This window comes from Mustela lutreola, chromosome 4, assembly GCF_030435805.1.
Source record: "Mustela lutreola isolate mMusLut2 chromosome 4, mMusLut2.pri, whole genome shotgun sequence".
Classification (NCBI taxonomy): Eukaryota; Metazoa; Chordata; class Mammalia; order Carnivora; family Mustelidae; genus Mustela; species Mustela lutreola.
In genome coordinates, this window is record NC_081293.1 from 89,849,495 (window position 1) to 89,872,969 (window position 23,475).

The 23,475-nt window shown below is 41.6% G+C and overlaps 1 protein-coding gene across 16 annotated transcripts in view; it reads right to left on the minus strand.

Moving 5' to 3' along the window:
- Positions 1 to 1,864: 1,864 nt before the first annotated feature.
- The window catches only part of LOC131829106 (conserved oligomeric Golgi complex subunit 2-like), a 30,935-nt gene continuing 9,324 nt past the window's right edge, over positions 1,865 to 23,475 (minus strand). Inside the window, exons 2-8 of one of the 16 annotated variants that reach the window (XR_009352733.1) lie at positions 14,519 to 14,666; positions 13,275 to 13,398; positions 12,048 to 12,113; positions 9,757 to 9,837; positions 8,057 to 8,160; positions 5,569 to 5,677; positions 1,865 to 4,761 (exon numbers count right to left, since the gene is read on the minus strand). Coding sequence is in view for 5 of the 16 variants with exons in the window: in XM_059170506.1 (XP_059026489.1) it covers positions 5,983 to 6,132; positions 9,757 to 9,837; positions 12,048 to 12,113; positions 13,275 to 13,436 (459 nt within the window). In the remaining 11 variants the exon portion in view is untranslated. The other 15 variants (XR_009352731.1, XR_009352734.1, XR_009352728.1 and 12 more) reach the window with 15 other exon arrangements.

Genomic DNA, 23,475 nt, shown 5'->3' on the forward strand with positions numbered 1-23,475 from the left:
GTGTTTTTCTTTCAAGATGACAGAATCACTCTTGATTTATGCACGCATCTCGGAGTTTCATATACGAACATGGATTTTGGTGTCTACCCTGAGGAGATGTACAGTGTGAAGTACACTTGTATTCTCATGACACATCACCTGGGTTACCCAGAAATTTCTGGGCCTCGCAGAAAGGCAGAAACCCAGGTGAATTCCTCATTGTTCCAGCAGGCTGTCAGCCCTCAAAGGTCTTCTGGATGTGTTTGTGTATCACAGTGTCTGCTGTGTAAGATACAGAAAGAGCACAGTAGTTCAGGGGGAAAATATTTAGGAACACATTTTCCAGGAGGAACCAGGATTCAGTTTGGGTGACTCGACCATTTTTCATTTTCTGATGACTGAAAGTGGTAGTTAGTCTACAGTCATGGTTTTAACATGCATTTCGAATGTAATGTTAGTTTCCATCAACATAAAACTATAAGAACTGTCTTCCTAAAGGGCATTCTTATAAGGCCCGTTATTTTCAAGCTTGATTAATGAAAACAAAATTTTTCTGTAATACTTTCTTCCTACTCTGTATTAGTTTTCAGGGCTGGATTGAAAGTGATTTATTGTGGATAGGGTTATACCTTCTCGTGGAATTTTTTTCTGTTCCTGGGTTTTTAAAGGTGGCAGAGTTGACTTTCTGATTTTAATTCATCTTCACTAGATGAAGAACTCACAAATAGGACTTTTTCTTGAAATAATCATAGCCTGGGGGCACTTGGGTGGCTCAGTGGGTTAAGCCTCTGTCTTTGGCTCAGGTCATGATCTCAGGGTCCTGGGATCGAGTCCCACATCGGGCTCCCCTTTTTGCCTCCCCCTCTGCTTATGCTTTCTCTAATAAGTCAATAAATAAATAACCTAAAAAAAAAAAGAAGTTGTATTTGACTGGAGCTTCATGTGGAGTGACAGATCAACAGAAAGACAAAGGGATATGAGACAGTCAGGAAGCAATGAAGGAAAATACAGAGGCGCACAGTACAGACAGATGTTCCTCGGCTTATGATGGCCTCGGCTCCTAATAAACCCATTGTTCAGCTGGAAAGCTCTTTAGTTGAAAATGCATGGAAAACACCTAAGCGACTGAACATCAGAGCTTAGCCCCGCCAACCTTAAATGTCTTGAGAACACTTACAGTATTGCACAGTTGGGCAAAATCCTCTAACACAAAGCCTATTTCACAATAAAGTATCTGGTATCTCATGTAATTTACTGAACACTGCACTGAAAGACAGAACAGGATGGTTCAAGTGTATTGGTTGCTGACCCTCGTGATCACATGGTTTGCCTGGGGGCTGTGCTCGCTGCCCCTGCCCAGCATTACAAAAGAGGACCCTACTGTAGATCGCCAGCCCTGGAAAAGATCCAAACTAAATGCATATCACTTCTGCACTATTATAAAAAGTCAAAAAACCATAAACTGAACCAATGTGAAGTCAGGGATCTTCTGTAGCAGGTGTGTTAGGGAAGGTCAAGTGCTCCTGTCTGGCCAGGAACCATAGTGATATGAGGGAAAGTTCCACAGTAGAAAGTTCTACAGCAGAGAACCACTAGGACTCCAGCACCAAGGGTCACAGGTTGTGCCAGGAAGACTGGATGCTCCTCTGTGGGCGATGAGAAGCCACGAGCGATTCAGGAAGGCCGCAGAGCTCTGGGCAGGTGGGACAGCCGAGGGCTGCAATGAAGAGGGACAGGTGGAGCTGGGAGACCAGGTGGGGAGAGCCCGCTACCCTTGAACAAAAGGCGACAAAGGTCTGGACTGGGATGACGGAGATGGTGGAAGGTAATAGGATATTCATGAAACAGAACTGGAAAGCCATGGAAATGAAATAAGAGAGGGAGGGAAAACAGAACATGACTTTAATTGCCATCATATAAAACGTGTTGAATTAAAATGAATTGGTATTTCTAGACCGATGATGACATCACAATAATGGAAGGAAACCAATTTTGATTTTGAACCTGGTTAAGGAGAAAGTATAGACAAGAGAAAAGCAGAGGCTCTGGAGTCACACAAGTGTCACCATTGAGATTCGTCCCCACTCTTCATTCCCTTCCCTGTAAACCCAGGCGGGGACACCTGCCTCACAGTACTGGTAACAAACAGGGAAGCGCACACGTTCCCGGGTCAGACAGGACAGCCAGGGATCAGCGTCTCATGAGGAGGTGACAGGTGGTCACTAAACTGAGCTCAGGCGCATGCACAGCAGTTTACGTCGCCTTCAGATGGCTCCTCCTGTGACCTCTTGAAGAAGGCGGCAGTGGTGAGGAACAAACTCCAGGAGCTTATTAGCATACATGATCTTCAGGTCGTCCAGATGAGACTCAACGATCTGCTCTACAATCACCTAGCAGAAGGAAGACCGTTTTATTTTTATTTATTTATTTGTTTGTTTGTTTGTTTTTAGTATATGTGCTGCCGAAGCGAGCACTGTTTGTTTTTAAAGCACCTAAAAGAGAAGTATGAACTATACACTACAGAGAAAAGAATCGAGTAAACCTTAAAAATGCACTTCGTCCTTCCTCCTCCCCACTCAGCATGCTTTCTAAACAGGAGGTAAGTAACAGCGGCACGAAAATCTAGGTCCCGGGATTTGGGAATACTGCTCCAACCCTGGGGGACACAGAGGCTGAGGGACAGAGACTGGCCTGAAGCTAAAACATCACACACACTCATCTGCTTCCCTTCTGAGCTTAAAAGCGAAATACTGTATCTGCAGACAACAGCTCTGTACCATCTTCACCCTGGCCTTGTCCTCTACCGTCTCCAGAACAGGGAAAGGGCTGAGACGGAAAGCGATGGAAGAAAACACATCTTATTTTGCTTTAGTATTTTATTTTTTGTGGTGAGGCTGAGTTGCAGGAGGTGAATGACAAGCATACAAACTTAAAATACAAACGTGGCCACAGTTCATTTAATGACACGGAAACGTAAAGCACTTCCCTAATTTAGCATATTAGATTCAGTTCAATGAAAAGGGCATAAATTAAATAACTTAACTATTTTCATTTAGTGACAAAGAATAATGTGATCTTTTTCACCCCACAGAGAGAGCTATGAACTATATAATAGGATACATACAAAGAACTGACAGATCATTTAATTTTAGTAGTCCTAATGAAGCTGAGAAGATTACTGAAATTAATCCTTCATTTTCACTTCTATCACTGGGATACTGTACCGTTTTAAAACTGGAAGCCTTTCATCCTGAAATAATGGTGGGTAGCTTTATACTTACTGGACAGAAGAACACTCGCACTGGCAGGTGACCGGAAGAAAGCCCTCAAATGCTGAGACTGGTTTCATGACTTCTGTCAGCCTGAACTAGATGAAACCAACGCTAAGTGGGAAGCTGCTGATTGCTGGCGGCCTCACATGGTGTAGCCCGTACTCTGGCCGCTCAGAGGCAGGATACACTGACTCCCTGTATTTAAGTGTATCCTCATAGGTCAAGAACACTGGGTAACCAAGTTCCGGACTTAAGGTACTACCCCGCTAACTCGCCCTTAAAATCCCTTTATCTTTGAATATTCCCTCCCTCCCACCTTCCTAGCCTGGCAAACTCCCCCATGGTCTTCAAGACTTAGGCCACATCAATTCTGCAAAGACGCCTCCCCTCACGCACTTTCCCTGCGCACAGATGAAGAGATCCAGAGCTGAAAGAGTTAAATTGTGTGGAGCTTCTGCTAACTTGCTTTTCTGCAACTGCTCTGCTGCTTTGTGGGTCGAACCTTGAGTAGGAGCATGGCCTTCCCTTTGTGTTCCCCTCCATTCCCCCAAGGCCCCACATCCTGAGTATGTTCCCTGCTTAAGAGATGTCCTTGAATTATGCTTGTGGTTAACAAAGAAGAGAACTATTTTATCCTAGTTTCACAGCCGCCCAGCTACATCTGGATGATAAGATATGGCTAACTGAAAAATGTAAACTGTGCAGAACATACCAGGAACTGTAACTATGAGGTCACTGTGATTATGGCTTTATGACAAGCCTTTGTCTAAAAAAATGCATAAAAACCCCATACTCCCTTGAATCGGGGCTCTCAGCCTCTGGCTGATCTTTGGGTATGTTGCAGAGCCCCAGCATGCAGGACCAATAAAGCCCGTGCTGTTGTAGAAAGAGCTGCCTTGGTGTCGTTCCTCTGCGCCTCCCTAGGTTGAGGTCTTCTCGACCCTAACACAGAGCTGTCTTCCAGCTCCTCCAGTGGGCACGGGCGCCTTGGTGGGGTCACGCTTTTCGGCAACTCCATTAACGTATAACTTATGGAAATGGAAACTGACCTAAAAATGTTCTGATCCGTACCTTCTTCCTAGGCAAGTCCCTCACCCCTACTAAATTAAGATGATCCCTGTGCTATGAGATCACTGGAAAAGACCAGAGCGCATACCTGATTCCTGCCATGCTGATGGGCACCAAGCGGGACCAATCTTTTCTTACAACCAGAAGAGCAGGAACTAAGAGCATCTTCAAGGAAGAGCCCTGAGCTCTCTCGCACCCAGTCAAGAATAGAAGCCAGAGTAGATGCTCTGTGTTTGCGGAATGAGGTGCATGGGAGCACAAACCTCATCCATGTACGGTTTCACCAGTACTTGACCAACTAACGCCTCTGCATCCCGTGTCTTGTCAATTGTAGCGTAGGTCCGGAGGCAGTGCCGTATGATATCCACATTGGAAGTCTGAAGCCTTCTAGCAGCAGGCCTCCCAGGGACTGCTGCAGCATGGCCGTAATGCCGGCTATACGCTGCAAGAACAGAGAGACCAGGAAAGAAGGTCCAGGCACAACAGTTTCTAAAAACTCAAATATATGTGTATAATTTATATACACATGTGTTATATATATAAAGCGAGCCTCTAATTCTACCAGAATATATGTAAGATTAAAATCCCAACATTTCCTAGAGAATAACAATGAATCCCTTCTCCCCATGATTGCTTTCTTTCTTTCTTTTTTTAAAGATTTTTATTTATTTATTTGTCGAGAGAGAGCAAAAGCACACAAGGAGGCACAGGCAGAAAGAGAAGCAGGCTTCCTGCCAAGCAAGGAGCCCAAGGTGGGACTCAATCCCAGGACCCTGGGATCATGACCTAAGCCAGAGGCAGTGACTTAACTGACTGAGCCACTGAGACGTCCCCTCCCTATGATTTCTTTGAAAGTAAGTCGGCTTCATCAAAGTGAAGTTTAGACAATTACTGAATGACAAAAAGTTATTTGCCTCTTAAGCTACGGAGTTAGTTGGACAAGCGTGCATTTAGGTCAAGGGCTTTGGATAAATGAACTCTGACTACATCATATGATGTGTCAAGTTACATGAAATTCAGAATTCATTTTACTCGCATAATTAGGAGACTACGCTCGTGTCTTCACACAAAATCTATCTAGTGTGACACAACGGAAGCAGGGTCCCAAGCAGCAGACACTGAAAGAAAAACTTCAAAGCTAGCCTCAAAATCCTGTAGAGTAGCAATTATCAGAGGGCGATGCTAGGTCAAACCAAAATCATCCCAGAAATTCGCAAACAGCAAATTGAAAATTGAAACCAACACTTACTGGTCTTACTTTGTCCAGAAGAGGCATGCCTTTGCTCTGAACAGCATGAAACTATAACTGGTTAAATTCTGTGGCAATTCTCTCCAAAATCTGTCCAGTCCAGAGAGGGCTAGTAGAGACAATTAGAGAAGTGTAATTCTCAAATTTAATTTCTGAGCGACCACATCACCTGGTCAGCAATGCCGACTTTGGCGCCCTCTGTGCTCTTTCTTCACAGTGTGTTCCCAGCCACAACCCGCCCCCCCCACCGCCCCCCCATGGCTTACAGCGCTCAGGCACCTGCACCTGCACGCCATCAGTTTTCAGAACAAACTGTGCAGCAGGCCTCCGGTGCGGGGCGTGAGGAGCGGGAAGGTCGTAGAAGTCACTGACACAGCCTGGCCCAGGCCACAGGGTCCAGGCAAGGGGATGGAGCTATTTTAGGTCAGTGTGGGTACAACTGCGTGTTTCCACCACGTTCCTCGGGCTCTCCCATTCGTGCCCTTCTTCTCCCTTCTTCTCCCATTCTCTAACCCCCTCCTCTCTGTGGCAATTCTCTCCAAAATCTGTCCAGTCCAGAGAGGGCTAGTAGAGACAATTAGAGAAGTGCCCTGTCCTACCGTTCATACCCGAATCCCCCTCTTCTTCTCTGCCTGCCTCATTCTCCCTCCCCAGTACCTCCCCAGTACTGACTAAAGCTATCTCCTCAATTAGCTAAAACTGGCCGCCTAGCAGCAACCTTGGAAATCCCTCAGAGCAGTGGACTCCAAGTTTACATTTAACCAATGGTGGAAAGAGCAAGCTCGGTGCTCCGGGAGCTGGTGAGAAATCACTCACAGTGCATCTGCCATCAAGTGGACTGGATACACTTCCCTCTTGCCCCCCACATTAGAAAGCGTCAACCCCATTCAAAAGGAAGCCGAACAGTGAAAGAAAAAACAAAAACACAACAAAGGCCCCAAAGCCCCTGCTGGGCTCTATGGGGCATCCCACATCTGAGATGGGCAGTCAGGTAGTGAGGAAACACACTGTAAGGAAACCCAAAATGTATGGAGACCTGCCGCGGTGTGCCCTGTCCCAGAGCATCAGAACAGGTGTGGAAAGAAGGCAAGCGCTCGCAGGACCAACTCCGAAGCCTAATCCCAACCTCTACTGACTGATCCCATGCACATTTCCTATTTATCCTTATCTTGGTGTTTCAGGGCCTGGATTTACTGTGCTCAAACGCTGCTCTGGCTTTCCTGACTCTAGAGCTCAGAGCTGCTCTTCTGGAGAAAACAAAAGTCCTCCAAGGTAATTCTGAGCAAGAAAGCGCACAATGTCTGTTTATCAAGGACAGCGTTGCAAAGGGACAGGATTGTAGACACAGAGCTCACTGAGGTGTTTCTATCCGAGAGCACAGCAGCAACGGCAAAGACAGGAAGAACACCAGAGGACCAGCTCCCCAGGGGCCAAACGTGGACATGGCTGGAGGGGCTGCAGGCGCTGCCAAGGGCCGCAGCGAAGCAGAGCTGCTGGAGACACACGGGCTGCAGAAGGGCTGCGTACCGACTGTCTGCTAAGTGTGGACGAACGGGGGCAGAAGCACGAGTGCAACAGGATAGGACACAAGCACAGTGAGGGCTGACCACTTAGTTGAATGCCTTGATGTGAAAGGGGGCAGAGACCTAGGACCAGAGAATCACTTCCTTTGGGATGTGTCCGTTCTTAATCTCCATCATGAGACATGTGGAGCATATGGTCTCTCAAGTTCCTTCCAAATCTAAAACCTTAATTCCTAAAATTTAGAAACCTAACTCCACCTGCAGAGGAAGGGACTGTTAGCCTCACACAACAGAGCACGCAGGGCACCAGGCGACCTTGATGGAGGCAGCCCAGCTGGTATGTGCAGGACCAGCCCGGGCTCCTCCCACTGCACCACTGTGCATCTCACAGTGCTGACAGGACCTAACTATTCATTTTCTGAGTCACTCATATACCGTGGCTGATTGAAAATTCATACCAAGAAGGGAACAAGACAATCACAGTATAACAAAGAGAGCCATCATCTTTTTCCTATTTCATAAGCTTTTTCTTTCCTGTTTGTAAATTTCAACTGGATGTGTCCTACACTGTTTCATAATAATATAATGCTGGTGCAAAATACATCAATGGTAATACTCTGGGCATGTCTAGGGAAAAAATGAGATGGAGAAAAACCAAGATGAATGGTAGGTATGCCTTAAAGATCAACAGGACTTTGCTAGTCCTCAGGGAAGGTGATTCCAAATATACTTTTCCACTGCAAGCATAATGACGTGTTGGAACTATGGTCTATAACCAAAGGGTTTATAGGAATGTGTTATAGATTTCACCATTTCATGCTCTCCACTCTCCTGGAGCTACATTCTATCCACAAACCTGGATTTTCTTCTAGTTCAGAAATGAATTCTAACTAAGCCCTCCTTGCCTAATTAGACTGGATGTGAAGTATTTATTTATGTGCTACTTAGTTAAAAAAAATGCTTACCTGCTTGCTTCTAGTGCAGAGGTTTCTTTAGAACTTTGTGAATTTAAGATTTTTTCAATCTTTTCAACTGATTAAATAACTTGTATAAGCCTCAACACACACATCTATAAAAATAAAAATTAAGCAAACAAAAAATGTCACCATCTTTACTCTTAATCATCTTTATTTCCCATGCTAAATGCAGGAAAATATAAGACCAAAAGTTAACTTCAAATATATAGGGCATGCTATATTTTGAATATTTCTATGAAACAGAATTCTCAAGAATGCAAATCTTAGTTTTAGAATAAGCATACTTCCATATTCTATTGCAAGTTTATAGAGAGAAAAAAAAAAAAACCCCTAGACTTTGCTTCCTCATATTCTATACTCCTATTTCTTCTTTTCCCCATCCTGAATCTTTCTATGGGCATTTCTTTCCTATTTTTTAAAAAAGATTTGTTTATTTGAGAGAGAGAGAGACTGCATGTGCACGTGCAGGGGAGGGGCAGAGGGAGAGCGAGAATCTCAAGCAGACATCCTGCTGAGCACAGAGCTCAATGCAGGGCTCAATCTCATGACCCTGAGATCATGACCTGAGCCAAAATCAATAGTCGGACGTTTAACCAACTGAGCCACCAGGCGCCCCTCCATTTGTTTTCTTATGGCCCTTTATTCATGTTTTAACTTTGGCTTCTAATCGTACTGACCCTCTCAGTTTACATGTGCATATATCTATATGCCCAAGCACCAAATCATTGAAGACCTTTTATACTACAAATATTATCAAAGAGGTTGAGGGACATTATGAAAACTCCTATCCTTAAAGAACAAAAACATACAAAGTCATCCATTCGATAAATAGTTACTGAACACCCCTGGGAACTTGACATTTCTCGAGAGCTTGACACGAGAAAATAAAGCAAGAAATACACCCTGCTCTCACAAAGCTTACTGTTTTGTCTGGAAGCACACGACAAGCATTCTTTGGACAAAAGCTGTGAGGAGATCCAGAGGCGAATTAAACAGAAGATCCCTCAAACAGGCTTCTCCCCACTGAGATTTTAACAAATATGCTAATAATACACATAGAAAACATTGTACAGAGCAGCAGGCGAGAGTCAGAAGCCCAGACTCCCGATGCCCGCTGTGCCCCTACATCGTTATGATCATGAATGACATCGGGGACACTTGAAACTGGAGATAGCACTAAGGGGCACACTCCCGGGGTGAGTCCTCAGATGTACAGAGTCGTTGCCTGTCTCACACACCTGAAACTAAGCTAACACCGCATGCTAACTACTGGGAATCGAAAAAATTAAAGTGAACACCAGAACATAAAGAACACAGGATCAGAAAATAACAACAAACCTGAGGCAGAATCCTGAGGTTGCTTTGGAAAGCCCACTTCTCCCCTAGTCTCTAATATAGGCCTATTTTCTTTACAGGGCCGCCCACAATTTATACAGTCGTTAACTGTCAAGCACTGCACCGACAACAGTTATCACTGTTTTTTGTTCTGGAAAAAGTGGGTGATCTTGAGATCATGTGGGTACCTCTAAAATTCTGTCTCATTATTTCAGGTAGATAACATGACATAATGCGTAAAATGCACATGCATGAGAGCTTTGAAAAAAAGCTGAATAGTGCTGACAAGTTCACGGAGACAAGAGGAGAGGGCTTCAACTGGCATGCCGCGTAAGAAATCTACTGGAGGGTACCTTTTTCTTCCTTATGTCCTCTTGTTTACACATTCGTTCATCTACTGCCCGAATTCCTTCACTGACAGATGACCTGAGACTCTTTAAAAGAATAATAAAGAAAATGTATTACAGACATTGTTTTGTCACATTATCAAGTTCATACATCTCATTCAATTCCACAGAACTTAATACCTGTGCACCAGTACTATGCAGATATTGACAAAACAAACAAACAAACAAACAAACATGATATACCAGACAGAGTTACTGTTGAGGGGACTCATGATCTGGGGGCAAAATGACACGAAGGCAGGGTCGCATGGCCAGAAGAAGAATGACACATATACAGTGAAAGTTATGGGGATGAGGGGGCTTAGAATGGAGAACAGATAATATGAAGCAAAGTACAGGACAGTCTGGAAATGCGACGGGGCTCGAATCGGACTCTGAAAGCCATGTGTACACAGCTGCCGAGGTGGGGAGGGGATGGGGAGCAGATGTAAGTGCAGACACACTCAGGGGCAGGGTCAGACAGGCACACAGCCATGTGTACTGTAGGCTTCCTTCTGGAGAGAAGCAGAAATAAGAAGGGAGGGCCAACTTCACTGAGATAAGGTCTTTAGATTCTGCACATTTTGGAGAACGAGAGAATGTCAAAGCACTGATGCATGATGATGAAATGTGGGTATGGAAATACCAGGAATCAAGAATGAAGAACAGAAGACCAGAAAAAGGCAGAGTGCAGAGGTGGAGAAACATGTCCAGAAGCTAATAAATAAAGAGATAATTAGGAATTAGAGCCAAAACAAAGATTAATAGAAACAACTAGAATGAAGTAGGCATAACACAAAAATTCCACAGGAAGGTGAATTAATTCACTCCATCAACATTATGAAACACCTCCTGGACGTCAGTATTGTGGCAGCCCACAGGGATACAATGAAGACAGATATAGTCGTATCCCTCAGTGGTCTGAGAATCTCACAGAACAGCTTCAGAGTTGGGACCAGAAAGGCAGGTCAGGCCTGTGGCTGAGCAGGACCAAAGTGGCCATAAAGACAGGCCATGGAAAAGGGAGGGGATGGTGCTGGCAGGGGGTGAGGCGGGACGGGAGCCTGTGCGAGTAGAGCAAATCTGCCTCCAGGGAGGGGGTTCGAGAGAAGAGTGGGAGGCCAAAGGAAGGCTAGGCTTGGGAAACAACACCACTAGGAGGCCCTGGGAGGAAGAGGCACACCAAGGAGGCAGTGGGAGAGCCCCACAGCAGCTGGTGTGGAATCCAACAGCGGACCACGAAAATCCCTTCCATTCCAAGGAAAAGTACCTTTAACAAGATTTTGTAAAATCCAAATGAGACATAAACCATGGAAAGTATTGGCTACCTCAAGGCACAACTCAAGATTTTTACCTCTTTCACGAACTCTTTCCTGCCTACCCCTCCCCTAGGCTTCTCAGCACTGATATTTCCGTTACTCTGCATTTTTCTTGGTTCTAACCATGTACTGTGTCTTCCCTTAAATTATGTTCTCCTTATATTCTCTCTAGGATGCAGGCACTGTCTTAGGGGAGGGATACACGAGGCCACTCAAGCTAGAGGAGACACACAAGGAAGGATGGTGTCATTTATGACAAGTTTACGACAGGGCATCAGGCCGGAATTCAGGGCACCAGACACAGACGAGGGGGGTGGGGGGGAGACAGGGCAGCACAGTTTTCTGTTAGAAGTGATGCCACAACTCCCCCTCCACTGTTCACCCAGGTAGAGTTCCTATTACCAATGGCTTAGAGGTGGGGAGTCCCATTCCCACAACAGAGATTTTTCTGAGAGAACATGCAAATGTAACATTTATTAAGTATTACATTTTATTTATATTATCCTTCAGTTCCATCAGGGATTACACAGCTTTTGTAGATCAGCCCAGGAACCTAACCACACGTAGATTATGTGGGGGGGATATTTACAAGACTACAAACTGTTAAAATACAAGTCATTCGTAAGTTAGAAACCACTTACATATGACCAAAGTGGCATTAATAAGTTGAATTTGGAAATATGCTTCCTCTCCCCTGACATTTTAAGGTTGTCTACACTGAGAATATGTCTTCTTCAAATCGAACATGTTTTTTTAGGTTTTTAGCATATGCAAAAACAATATCATTTATAACTCTTCTGAAGGTGAATATTATAATCATGAACCATTAAAATACAACCACCAGTACCACCAAACTAACAGATGAAAAGAATTCTTAGAGAAAAGCCGACGAGGACAACATGCGTCACAACAGACTGTTTTCATTAATTGGAGACTTACCAGAACTTCTTCTCGTAACTGTCCCAAAGGCACAGAAAGTTGATTGAGGGCTTTGTCCATGCCAACCTAAAGGCAAAACCAAGTTGGCACAAACACATCACGATAAGGAGTAATAGTGACGTATCTATTTAACAATCAAAGCAGTATCAGATTTAAGTTATTTTTTTTGGCACAACTGTATTTTGCTATATAACTAGCTAAACAACAGAAGTGTTATTTGGCCATTAATGTTGTTCATAGAATATGAAAAAAATCTGTTGAAATACATGAAACTATAAAAATAAGGGAAGTCATGAGAAACGAAAGTTTCCTTAAGAACAATTTGCCTTTAGATGACATTTTAAATGAATGTGAAAAATGTTCACAGAAGGTGAACAGTTCTCTGTCTGTAATTGATGATACTCAGCCAGCTGATGTGAAAGTCTGACGGGCTACGTCTCTCTTAAACATTATTATAAGCCTTGAGAAAAATAGAAATTAAACAGAAGTAAAATTTTCTAGGTTTTTAATCCTATTGGGATATTTATCTTAGTGGTATATTTCCCAAAAGCAAATGTGCATCATTAATTTTAATGCTTCTTGAAATTCCCACGGAGCTGCAACTTTCTGTGCTTCTCTGGACAAGCAGATTTAAAACAAAATGAAGGATCAACAAGGAGACTTTTCTGCCAAGTAACAAAATTCAACATTTCTAAATGGCTTTTACAAACAACTGATAAGCTCACTGCAAATTATTCTTATATTTTTATAAAGCCAAACTTTTAAAATATGAATATTGGCCAATGTTCCCTCAACCTAGCTCTGGCTAACAGATATACCTGGGAGTAAATTAAACATTGTAAGAGTGGTGGACATTTGCTCCTACAAATTAGTCTAAATCAAGGAAGACTTCAGGGTAATCACTTAGCAACTAATAAAACAACCCCTTGGGTATTATTATCCTTTACTTTTCACTGTTGACTAATGAATTTGAAACATAATCAAACTAGAGCAGCCTTAAATGAATAAAAACTAAAACAAACAAAAAAATGTATTCCAAAAAGTTTAGTTCTTTTATTAATGAAATTGGTAATTTCTTCAAGTTTCTGGTGGGGTTGGTGGGGTAATCAACTGAAAGGTTTCTAAAAACTCTGCCCTTTTAATAAATATGAAGGAGAGAGAAAGTGTGTGTGTGTGTGTGTGTGTGTGTGTGTGTGTGTGTGTAGGACTTGTGAATTTCAGGTTTACCAAGTTTGTGGAAAGGTTGACAAAATCTGCGTAATCCTTGTTGATGAGCTCGACCATGGCTGTTTTAAGAAGTTTATAGTAGAGCTCCAGATCTCCTCTTAGTTCCTCCAGCTGGACACGCTTCCTACAGACAGACAGAAAATGATTGACGTCGAAATCTTCCTGAAAATCAAACCAGAAAGAAAAAATGATTGCACTGATACCACATTTTACATAGAAAAATAAGATCAGAGAAAGAATAAGAGGCCGTATTACTGCAGGGGAACACACACAGTGACATCAGGGGGTCTGCTCACTTCCTAAGATTATGGGAAAGGGGGCCCCTCACCAAGACCATTCTCTCCTGTTGCCTAACTCTACAGGCATTTTATTTCTTTTAATTATACATTTCAAAGAGGCTCTTCTCAAAATAGAAACAGCTTTTTCTTCTTAATTTTAAAAGTAACAAATGTTCACTGTCAAACTTTCAACCAACCACGAAATACTTATGTAAGAGAGAGAGAGAAAAAAAATCACCCACTCTCTAATGCTCTGCAGTTGAGCACTGCTAATGTTTTATTTTTCTTCACTATTTAACACAGCGATTCACATCCTTCCAGACTTTGTTTTGGTCTTTCTCTTTACTTTTTTTTTTTTTTTAAGATTTTATTTATTTGAGAGAGAGAGACTGAGAGAACGAGTGGGAGGAGGGGCAGAGGGAGAAGCTGGCTCTCTGCTGAGCTGGGAGCCTGATGCCAGGGTTCATTCCAAGACCCTGAAATCAAGACCTCAACTGAAGGCAGACGCTTAACTGACTGAGCCACCCAAGTGCCCTAGTCTTTCTCTTTAAAATATAAATTACTTTTGGGGTGCCTGGCTGGTTCACTGGGTTAAGGCCTCTGTCTTTAGCTCAGGTCATGATCCCAGGGTTTTGGGTTCAAGCCCCACATTGGGCTTTCTGCTCAGCAGGGAGCCTGCTTCCCTGTCTCTCTCTCTGCCTGCCTCTCTGCCTACTTGTGATCTCTGTCTGTCAAATAAATAAATAATTTTTTAAAAAATAAAATATCAATTACTTTTTAAAGAAACTGACATATAATGGACACATGTTAGTTTCAGGTGTACAAAATAAAAATTTCATATTTTTATCTGTTGTGAAATGATCACCCTAAGACTAGTTAACATCCATCACCAAACATACACATTTTTTTCTTGTGCTAAGAACTCTTAAGCTTTAGCAACTTTAAATATATAATAATATAGGGCACCTGTGTAGCTCAGTGAGTTAAGGCCTCTGCCTTCGGCTCAGGTCATGATTCCAGGGTCTTGGGATCGAGCCCCACACCAGGCTTTCTCCTCAGCAGGGAGCCTGTTTCCTCCTCTCTCTCTGCCTGCCTCTCTTCCTACTTGTGATCTCTGTCAAATAAATAAATAAAATCTTAAAAAATATATAGATATATATAATAATATACTATGCAGCCATCAAAAGAAATGAAATCTTGCCATGTGCAATGATGTGGATGGAACTAGAGGGTATGCTGAGTGAAATAATCAGAGAAAGACAATTATCATACAATCTCCCTGATATGAGGAATTTGAGAGGCAAAGTGGGGGGTGTGGGGGTAGGGAAGGAAAAAAAATGAAACAAGATTGGATTAGGAGGGAGACAAACCATAAGAGACTCTTAATCTCACAAAACAAACTGAGGGTTGCTGGGGGGAGAGGTATGGGGAGAGGGCGGTGGGTGGGGTTGTGGACATTGGGGAGGGTATGTACTATGGTGAATGCTGGGAAGTGGGTAAGCCTGACAATTCACACACCTGTAACCCTAGGGCTAATAATACATTATATTTCTAATAAAAAATAAAATAAATATACAATACTACACAGTATTATTTACTACAGTCACTATGATGTACATTACATCCCCAGGGCTTATCTTATTAACTGGAAGTTTATACCACTGGACCCCTTCATCAATTTCCTCCACAACCTCACCTCTGGCAACCACCAATCTGTTCTCTATGACTTCATTTTGTTTTGTTTTTTAGGTTCCACATGTGAGGGAGATCATACAGTATTTCTCTTTCTCTGTCTGACTTATTTCACTCAGCACAATATCCTCAAGGTCCATCCATGTTGTTGCAAATGGCAAGACTTCCTTCTTTTATGGTTGAGTAATATTCCATCGTACACACACACATTTTCTTTATCCATTCACCCGTTGGTGGATACTTTAGTTATTTCCAAGTCTTGGTTGTTGTAAATACTGCCATACTCACTACTGTGAGTGTGAGTCTTGCTGGCCGCTAGAGCCAGGTGATCTAGAGGTATACACTGGGTGGCAACTGCAAACCTCGGGGCATCATACGAGCATTCAGGCTCCTTTCCAGGAGTTACCAGAAAGCAGAAGCGAGGCAGAGGGACAGCGCAAAGATGGTACCCATCAGCTCAATCTTTGGAGAATACCTTACTAGGCTCCTAGATCCATGTTAAATTAGATGCCTGCCCCTCAGGGCTTTAAGATAAGCAAATGAGCCTCTTTCACAGAAATCTGAATGCATTTCAGTCTGCTGCTTCTGTGCTGAGTTCCAGGGTGGGTCAGTCTACTCGCGTGACTGCTTTAAGAACTCTTTCTCAGTTTGCTATAGCCTTGTGGGTCTCATGGGTGCAAGCTCTAATGGCTTTCAAAGCTGGATGTTTTGGGGTCTTGTCTCTTAGATGTACGTCTTGGAAGTTGGGGTGCCAGAAGTGGGCCTCAAACCCTTTGCTCCTCAGGGAGAAGCCTGGGGTTGTGAGTACCCTCCCAATCCCAGGTTGCTGTACCAGGGGTGGGGTTTATGGCAAGACTGATTCTTACTTCAACATAGGTTTTTTTACTTACTCACCTAATGTGTAAGAGTCACTCAGCTAGTGTAGGGTTTTTTCCACAGGAAATTTTTCCATATGGAGCTATAGATTCAGTGTGTATTTCATAGAAGAGATGAGTTCAAGATCCTCCTATGCCACCATCTTGAATGGAAACCCCAGACCTTCTCTATGTATGTGTGTACACACACATATGTGTACACACACACACACACACACACACACAAATATTCATGCTCTTCTAAACTATTTCCCATCTGGGGCACCTGGGTAGCTCAGTGGGTTAAGCCTCTGCCTTCGGCTCAGGTTATATCTCAGGTCCTGAGATTAAGCCTTACATCGGGCTCTGCTCAGCCGGGAGCCTACTTTCCCCCCTCTCTCTGCCTGTCTCTCTGCCTCCTTGCAACCTCTCTCTCTGTCAAATAAATAAATAAAATCTTTTAAAAAAATAAAAAATAAAAACCCATTCTATTAAAAAAAATTTCCCATCTAAAAATATAACTTGAATGTCTTTATGTAAAACACATACATTTCTATTAATATTTTATGTGCATGCTGAGTGCCCCATTGAACAGATGTTCCAAATCTTTCATAACCTATTTCCAAGTATTGGTCTCACAGGTTTCCCCTTTACAATACTGTGATGCCCCGGTAGGCTTATATGCTTAGAGGCAATAAATTACTATCTGCTTCCCCTGTGACTCTGCTACTCCCTGACCTGTTTAGTCAGCAAGAATCAAATGTGATGATTCCCAAACTAGTTAAGAACACCTACACTTACTTCGTAATTATATAGCTTCATTAAACACTATGTAAACCAAAAAAATACGACTGCAAAAAAAAATCACTGTTCTTTTGAAAACTAAGACAGCTACTTTGGAAAGATTTGATACAAAGAAATCAATAAGAAAATTTTTGCTAAGTTAGGTATGGGTGAGATGACCACATACCAGGTAGGGAGGGGGTGATCACAGGATTCTCACTCAATTCAGTTAAAGAAACTGAAACTGAATGCAAAAAAAGACAACATAGAAAGCTTTTTCTTAAAAAAGATTCTTTTTATTTGTTTGAGACACAGACAGACAGTATGAGCAGGGAAAGGGGCAATGGGAGAAGGAGATTCCCTGCTGAACAGGGAGCCCAATGCGGGACTCCATCCCAGGACTCTGAGGTCATGACCTGAACCGAAGGTAGATGCCTAACCTATTGAGTGACCCAAGTGTCGTGACAACTCAGAAATCTAATCTGCAGGCCAGTTTCCAGAGAAAAGACCTGGCACTGCTTCAATGGAGAATAAATGTACGTATATTTTTTCCAAATAAAATGCTAAAAACTGTATGTACCATTCCCTAAGAGTACTTGTTTAAACTGACTTTCTTAGTTAATCAACCAAAGACTGACCCTGATAGTGTCGGAGAGAAGGACTTCATACCAAACCGTAATTTCACAGTCATCTACAGAAAGCCACCTGCTTCTTACACTGGTGACCAAATTAGCCTGAACCTTTCTCTCCTGAGACCATCTCAGACCTTACATCATAGTTATGTAGTACGTCATGGGAGAGGGTCTTGGTTCATAATCCTGGCCATCCTACTCACCAACTGTATACCTTTAGGTTGATCACCTTCCCTGCCTCAGTTGAAGGCATTGTTGAAGTTCTTGAACTTCACAATGGAATTCTAAATTGTATAACTGGGGTGCCTATGTGGCTCAGTTGGTTAAGCATCTGCCTTTGGCTCAGGTCATGATCCCAGTCTCTTGGGTTTGAGTTCCACATCAGGCGCTCTGCTGAGCAAGGAGCCTGCTTCTCCCTCTGTCCCTTCCTCCTGCTCCCGCACTCTCTCACTCTCAAATAAAATCTTAAATAAATAAATAAATCATATAACTTAGCCTCAGTGAATAAATGCTATTAGGTAATATTAGTACTCAACTTACCATTTATGCATTTGTTCTCAGATAAACAAAAGTTGCATAACACATGACTAAATAACTCGGAACATCTGTGAATACTGGGTTAGGCAGCGTTTGCTGTGAAAAGCAAACCCAAACTCACAGTGCCATAATAGAGACCCATTTTACTTAACCAAGAATGGTTTTACTACTTCAGGAATGATTTTACTTTATAGTGTAGATTTACCAAGTATTCAAAAAGAAAGTATTTACAACCCTTACATTTACGGTCAACTGATTTTTCACAAGGATGCCAAGACCATTTAATGGGGGGAAAACAGTCTTTTCGAGTGCCTGCTACTGGGACAAGTGAATATCTACATGCAAAAGAATGAACTTGGAACAGCAACTTCACACATACACAAAAATATAACTCAAAATGGATCAAAGATTTAAATGTAAGAGTAAAAACTGTAACACTCTCAGAGAAAACAGGTGAAAATCTGTATGACTTTGGATCGGGCAAAGCTTTCTTAGACGTGCTACACAAAGCAATAAGAAATATTAGATAAACTGAACTTGATCAAAATAAAAACTTTCGTGTGTCAAAGGACACTACGGAGAACGTGAAAAGACAACCCACAGAATGGGAGAGAGTATCTGCAAATCATGTCTGACAAGGACCTAATAACCAGAATATGCAAATATACTCTTAGAACTCAACAACAAAAAGACAAATAACCTAACTTAAAAACAAGCCAAAGACTTTTGAATAGACATTTCTCCAAAGATGATACACAGATGGTCAAGAGCACATGTCGGGATGTTTGACATCCTTAGTCATTGGGGAAATGCGAATCAAAAGCACAAGCAGATGCCACGTCACACCCACTAGGACAACTATGGTAAAATAAGAAAAAGAAAAAGAAAAAAAAAGAAGAAGAAAAGAGCTGGCAAGAAGGCGAAGAAGCTGGAACCCGCCTGTATTGCCAGTGAGAATGTAAAATAGTGTGGCTAAGGCAGCTAACAGCTCGGTAGCTCCTCAAGAAGTTACACACGTACAATTACCCAGCAGTTCTACGTCTAGGGGTATGACACCGACAGAACTGACAACAGATGTTCCTGCCACAACCTGTACATGAATGTGCACAGCAGCGCTGCTCGTAACAGCCAAAAGAGTATATACCCAACGTCCAACAACTGATGAATGGATACATAAAATGTGGAAGAGCCTCTTACACAACCATAAAAAGGAATAAACTGTTACATGCTACAACACGAGTGAAGTCTGAAAACATTCTACTCTCAGGTTAAAGGAAGCCAGACACAAAAGGTCACGTGTTATAAATTCCACTGATATGAGATGTTCCAGAAAAGACAAATCCATAAAAACAGAAAGTAGATTCATGATTGCCAGGGAGTAAGGGGAGGGGAGAATTGGAACTAAGAGGTTTATTTTCCGGGTGATGGAAGCATTCTGGAATTAGACAGAAGTGACATATGTACCATATACACAGTAAATATACTAAAAACCAGAAAAGAGTACACTTTAAAATGGCAACTATTATGCTTTGTGAATTATATTTTGATGAAAAATGAAACAACTTAAATATCAACAAGTTAAATGCTAGGATACATTAAAAAAAAAAATCCAAAGTAACACTAATCACAGGAACAATGGAGTAGCTACATGAATTTCAGACAAAGCAGATTTCAGAGAAGGAAAATTATCAGGCATAAAGAGCAGCATTACATAATGATAAAGAAATCGACTGACCAAGAAGACACAATTATCCTTAACGTATGTGTGCCTGATCAACACAGGTGAGACACAACTTAACAGAACTGCGGAGAGAAATAAACAATTCCATTATCACAGCTGGTAACTTCAACACTTCTCCATCAGTAATGGGCTGATCCAGCAGCAGGGCAACAAGGATCTGACAGATGTGGACATTCAGTCCAGACATGACACACTCAACACCACCATCAATTACCGTACAACAGATGTACACAGACAATTTCGCCCAGTAATAGTGCAACACACATTCTTCTTAAGCTCATATGGAACACTCATCAAGACAGAATAATTATGGGCCACAAAACACAACAAATTTTTAAAAATAAAAATTATACCAAGTATGTTCCCAGACCAAAATGGAATTAAAAATCAGTAACAGAAGATAGCTGAAGAAGTCCAAAATACATGGACATTAAATGACACACTTCTAAATGACAGGAGACCAGTCTCAACAAAATACAATGTAGCAAAATGTGTGGGATGCTGCTTAAAGGGAAAATACAGTACTGAATGCAAATATTAGAAAAAAAAAGATTAAAGTCAATAATCTAAGCTTCCATTTTAGGCAACAACAACAAAATCAAATCTAAAGTAATGAGCGGCGCCTGGGTGGTTCAGTTGGTTAAGCATCTGCCTTGGACTCAGGACATGGTCCCAGGGTCCTGGGACAGAGCCCTGAATCAAAGCTTCCTTCTCAGGGAGGCTGCTTCTCTGACTCCCATTCCTCCTGCCTGTATTCCCTCTCTCACTGACTCTCTCTGTGTCAAATAAAATCATTTAAAAAAAAACCCTAAAGGAAGTAGAAAAAAATAAAAATTAGAGCAGAAATCAATGTAATTAAAACCAGGAATTTTTTTTTTTTTAATCAATAAACCCCAAGTCTGTTTCTTTGAGAACATCAATAAAACATATACACCCTTAGCCAGGCAAACAAAGAAAAAAAGGTAGAAGACATAAATTACTAATATCAGATGAAAGAAGGGAGGGCTACTGCTAACAATCCCAATCACTATAAATTCAACCAAACATTTATGGAATACTACACAATTCTCTAAAATCTCTTCCAGAAAGTAAAACTAGAAGGAATACTTCCTAAATCATTCTAGGAGATCATTATTACCCTGACACCAAAACCAATACTACAAGAAAAGAAACTACAAACTAGTATCTCTCATGAACACAGACACAAAAATCTTCAACAAAAATTAGCAAATAAAAGCAAACACTATATTAAAAAATTATACACCAGGTTCATGTAGGATTTATTCCAGGTATGCAACTGTAGTTCAACATTAGAAAATCAATGTGATCCATCATATCAACAGAAAAAAAAATCACATGATCATATCAATGAAGGGAGGAAAAAAAACATTTAACAAAATCCACACCTCTTCATTATTAACCCTCAGGAAACTAGGAATAGGAGGACTTCCTCAACTAGATAAAGAATATCTCCAAAAATCCACAGCTAACATGATATTAATACTGAGAAAATAGAAGACAGGGAATCAAGGCAAGGATGTCCCTCCTACTACTACTATTCAATACTATACTGGAAGGCCAAACTAATGAAATTAGGTAAGAAAAGGAAACAAAAGGTATACAACCTGGGAAAGAATAAAACTTTGTTCACAGATGACATGACTGTCTACAGAAAATACAAAGACTTCATACCCCACACCCACACCCTCCTGAAACTAGTCAAGTGATTATAGCAAGTCTGCACAATACACAGTTAAAATACAGAAGTCAATTGCTTTCCAATGATGTATCAGACAAAGGGCCAGTATTCAAAATTTATAAAGAATTTATCAAACTCAACATCCAAAAAACAAAAAAATCCAGTCAAGAAATGGACAGAAGACATGAACAGACCAAAGAAGACATCCAAATGGCCAAGAGACACATGAAAAAGAGCTCCATATCATTCAGCATCAGGGAAATACAAATCAAAACCACAATGAGACACCACCTTACATCAGTCAAAATGGCTAAAATTAACAAGTCAGGAAACAACAGATGTTGGCGAGGATGTGGAGAAAGGGGAATCCTCCTACACTGTTGGTGGGAATGCAACTCTGGAAAACAGTATGGAGGCTCCTCAAAAAGTTAAAAATGTAACAACCCAACGACTTAGCAATTGCCCTATTAGATGTTTATCCAAAGTACACAAAGTGATTTGAAGGGGCAAAAGCACCCCAATGTTTATAGTCAAACTATTGAAAGAGCCCAGATGTCCATCAACAGATGAATGGATAAAGAAGATGTGGTATACACACACACACACACACACACACACACACACACATTACTCAGCCATCAAAAAGAACAAACTCTTGCCATTTGCAAGGACATGGATGGAACTAGAGGAAGACAAATACCATATAGTTTCAGTCACATGTGGAACTTAAGAAACAACAGATGAATATAGGAGAAGGGAAGGAAAAATAGAAAGACAGGGAGGCAAATCACAAGAGACTTAACTACAGGAAACAAACTGAGGGTTACTGGAGAGGGGAAAGTTGGGGTAACTGGGTGAGGGGTATTAAGGGCACTTGTTGGAATGAGCTCTGAGTGCTGTATGCAACCAATGAATCACAAAATTCTAACCATGAAACTAAAAGTATACTATATGTTAACGAGATTGAATTTTAATTAAAAAATTTAAAAAGTCGGGCGCCTGGGTGGCTCAGTGGGTTAAGCCACTGCCTTCGGCTCAGGTCATGATCTCAGGGTCCTGGGATGGAGTCCCGCATTGGGCTCTCTGCTCAGCAGGGAGCCTGCTTCCTTCTCTCTCTCTCTCTGCCTGCCTCTCAGTGTACTTGTAGTTTCTCTCTGTCAAATAAATAAATAAAATCTTTAAAAAAAAATTAAAAAGTCAATTGCTTTGGTATATACCAGCAATGTACAAGTGGAATTTGAAGTTAAAAACACAAGACCATTTACATTAGCAGACAAAAAAAATTAATACTTAGGTGCAAATCTAACGAAATATGCACAAGATCTATGTGAGAAAAAGTATAAAATTCTGATGAAAGATAACAAGCAAGGTAAGATGTGAAGTGGAAAGAAAGTCCATAATCTTGGGTAAGAACACTCAATACTGTTAAGAGGTCAGTTCTTCCCAAACTGATCGACAGACTCCATGCAATCCCAATCAAAATGCCAGGAAGTTATTCTGTGATACCAACATGTTGACTCTAAAATTTGGATGGAAAACTGGAAAACCAAGAGTCCCAGAGTAGTCAACAAAATATTAAAGAGGGGGAAAAAAAGGAAATTGAGGATTGTCACCACCAAATCTCAAGACTTACGATTAAAGCTATAGTGATTAAGACAGAAGGTGCCTGGCAAAAGAGACAGGTGCTTGGAACAGAGTGGAGAGCCCAGAAAAACATCCACACACACAGGCAAAGGCAACTCAATGGCAAGGACAGTCTTCAACAAATGGAACCGAACAATGGAACATTGATAAGAAAAAAAACAAATGAAAAGAATAAAAACAAACTTTTCACACCTTTCACATAACCTAAAGGTAAAATGCAAAACTTCTTAAAGATGACATAAGAAAAAATGTAGGGATCCTTGGATTTGGCAATGACTTTTCAGATATAAAACCAAAAGCATGAGCTATGGAAGAAAAAATTGATGAGAGGGACTTTGTTA